Below are 2,868 nucleotides of genomic sequence, written 5' to 3'. Positions count from 1 at the left end.
CTCCAGCAGCAACCGTCAGTGCTTCACAGAGAGCACCAAAGACACCAACCCGACCCCCTCGCCGGCTACCAATACAGAGTTCAGTTGCTGGCCCCTCCAGAGCATTAGACACTCCTTCACCGGTAGAGCAGAGATGAGGCAGCAGAGCCCGTGCCCCAGAAACACCCCCGAGTGCTCAGGTAGCATACACGAGTGCTCCGGAAGCATCTCCCACGGCTCAAGGTCAATTCAGAATGACTCAGACGAATAAAGCAAAAATGACTTTAGGTTTGCTCAACCTACCTAAAGTGTACACTAACATCCGCAACAGCCTCAAAGCGCAGATGCAGAACGTCGGTTGGGTTAATAAAAGCGTTTCCGGGGCAGCCGCGTTCGATGCTCTATGCCTGTATTTGATGAACTTACGCTCCCTACGCGCTTTCCTACCTATTTGGACAGGAGTCGATTCCGAAGCCCGTGGAGCACTCGCGGATGCTTTGAAGTGGCTGATTGGTGATGATGAACAGAAGGAAAAGCTATCGAGAGGGCAGGGAAATCGCGAGTACAGAGAAGTTGCCGGTGATAGTGATGATGTTTACGACGGTGGACAGCCCGCCCAACGCTCTAGGAAGTGTAAACGGGATCCAGTGTTCGCAGATCTCGATAGACCTTCCATAATGTCACGGTGGTAGACTCCGATGCTCTAGGAGCATTCTTCAACGTTGTTCCGCCTCCTACCTATGACTGGAACGATCCACAAAATGAGCCTTCGTTCATTGGAATTCTGAAAAAGATAACGTTTCCAGAGCTCTGCAATTTGATCTTGAAGCACACTGCACCCGGCAGAGCAATCAGGAGTATCTGGGGAGCACTGGATAACGTTTCAGCGGCATCCAATCCACCTGTTCGGCCAATGGAGGTCCAAATCAGTGATTCGGAAGAGGTCGAAGGTTGGTTGAAGAATAGCGTTGGCAGGCCTAGGAGAATACTGGCGGTGCTCCACAGAGCAGGCGCGGGTGCTAATTTGGGTGGCGCTGAATCACCCCCGCTGAACCGGGCATTCCCTCATATCGAAGAAGACGATTATACCATGATCGATATTCCTGCAGAGGACTCTGATTACGAGGAGGGAAGCCACCACATCAATGCTAAAAGACTGAGGGTATATTTACCCAGAATTGATGCCAGTAATCAAAGGCTAATCCAGACTCTTGTTAGACGTCGCGATAGACAGCAGGATGCTATCGACGACTTAGACCTCAAATACCTGAGGAAATATCCTTTGGGTGTTGGGGTTGCTGACCCAAATTTTGTACAGGGAGTAATCTGAACGCCTGCCAGGATAGCAGCCAAGAGAGCTGCTGATGCACTCGCGGCTGCTGGTGGTGGAGGCTGTGATGGAGGCGGTGGTGGAGGCGGTGGTGGTGGTGGAGGCAGTGGTGGTGGTGGAGGCAGTGGTGGTGGTAATCCTCCTCCGGGCGGACCTCTGGGCGGTGGTGGTGGTGATGGTGGTGGCAGCAGTGGTGGTGATGGCGGGCATCATTAGTTTTCCTTGCTTTAATCTCGTGTCTGTCTTTCTGCTCAACGAATGCTTACCTCTGGATAGGGGTGTGTATTGTTTTCTGAGCACTTGCGAGTGCTATTGGCATCATTACTGTTCTTTGGTATAATCTCTCGTCTCTCTTTCTACTCAACGATCGCTTACCTCTGAATAGCGGTATGTATTGTTTTCTGAGCACTGGCCAGTGCTCCTGGGATTTATTTCGGTGCTATTTGATGTCTAGATCTCTTTATATGAACAGATGAGTTTCATCGTTTTATATTTTCTTATATTAGATTAGATTAGATTAGATTAGATATGATTACGTTCTTCCATTTCTTTTTAATTGAATTGCAATCGGCTCAAACTTCTATATTGCTCTCAGAGCACTCATTATCGCTTTAGAAAGTGCAGTAAAACGAGTGATTAGAAATGACTCGGATGCGGGTGAGCGGACCGGGATGCGGTGGAGCGGGCCGATACCATAGGAGGTTAGCGGTGAAAATTCTTCTCGCTTGGCGACGAAAACTCTGTCGCCAAGAGTTGATTTGTAATCAAAACATGCAGAAGAATGCTCCTAGAGCACATTGGATACTCCTGCCAGCAAGCAGAATGCCTCTCAACAAGCGATACGCAGGTTCTACACCTCTTTCCACAAAGCGACCACGACTCCCAGTACCACCCGAAGAGCATGATGATTCACAGACTGACGGGTCTGGAATACCATTCCGAGGATTGACCGCACTGTCAACTAACACTCGGAGTAGTCAATCGACCAGCACTCGGAGCAGTCAGTCGACCACTGCCCCAAAAGCGTGTAAAGGGCTTCTCCGTTGTACCGACACATCGACTGGAAGAAGAAGCCCTAGAAGGGTAGAATTCCATCTCCCCGATGGCAATACTGACAGCGTTGAAGTGCAAGAGGTAGAGGAAACCACTGATACCAGCCACTCGGAGTATGACGCCTCCCCAGAGAACGCCTAGGACAGCTCTGAAGAGAATCCGAATGACATGGAAGAAGAATCTCAAGATTCCACCCAGCAGAGATCCCAGAGTACGGGGAAGAGGCCTTGTACAGTACAGCCGACTACTGCCAGAGCACTGGGCAATGCTCGGAGGAGACCAACCGGAGCAGTAGCGGATGTTATTGCTTCCCCTGACGTGTCGGTGAATGTGGTACAGGTTCGACTCCATCCCACCCATTAATGTTAAGGTCAAGATGCTAACGTTTCAGAGGGGAGCACGTTCGGGTGCAAAGGTAGTACGGAGAGCAGCTCCCACTTCGGCAGCCAGAGAGAATGCATCCCTGTGGGTGCCCACTGCATCCCACAGACCCACTCCGGTACCCA

At 50.7% G+C, this 2,868-nt stretch overlaps 2 protein-coding genes across 2 annotated transcripts; both read left to right on the top strand.

Moving 5' to 3' along the window:
• Window positions 1–257: 257 nt before the first annotated feature.
• Window positions 258–1,525, top strand: LAJ45_10182 (uncharacterized protein; the record flags this gene model as incomplete). Its single annotated transcript, XM_046119711.1, has 3 exons — window positions 258–612; window positions 672–1,265; window positions 1,326–1,525. 3 exons carry the CDS (start codon window positions 258–260, stop codon window positions 1,523–1,525), a joined length of 1,149 nt encoding a protein of 382 aa, XP_045967161.1.
• A 555-nt stretch (window positions 1,526–2,080) lies between these two features.
• Window positions 2,081–2,503, top strand: LAJ45_10181 (uncharacterized protein; the record flags this gene model as incomplete). Its single annotated transcript, XM_046119710.1, has 1 exon — window positions 2,081–2,503. The coding sequence occupies one exon, from the start codon at window positions 2,081–2,083 to the stop codon at window positions 2,501–2,503; it is 423 nt and encodes a 140-aa protein (XP_045967160.1).
• Between the last annotated feature and the right edge of the window lie 365 nt (window positions 2,504–2,868).

Source organism: Morchella importuna, assembly GCF_003444635.1.
Source record: "Morchella importuna strain M04M26 chromosome Unknown Morimp01GS042, whole genome shotgun sequence".
NCBI classification, from domain to species: domain Eukaryota; kingdom Fungi; phylum Ascomycota; class Pezizomycetes; order Pezizales; family Morchellaceae; genus Morchella; species Morchella importuna.
Note: the sequence above shows the minus strand (reverse complement) of the source record. Positions and strands in the feature narration are given on the sequence as shown.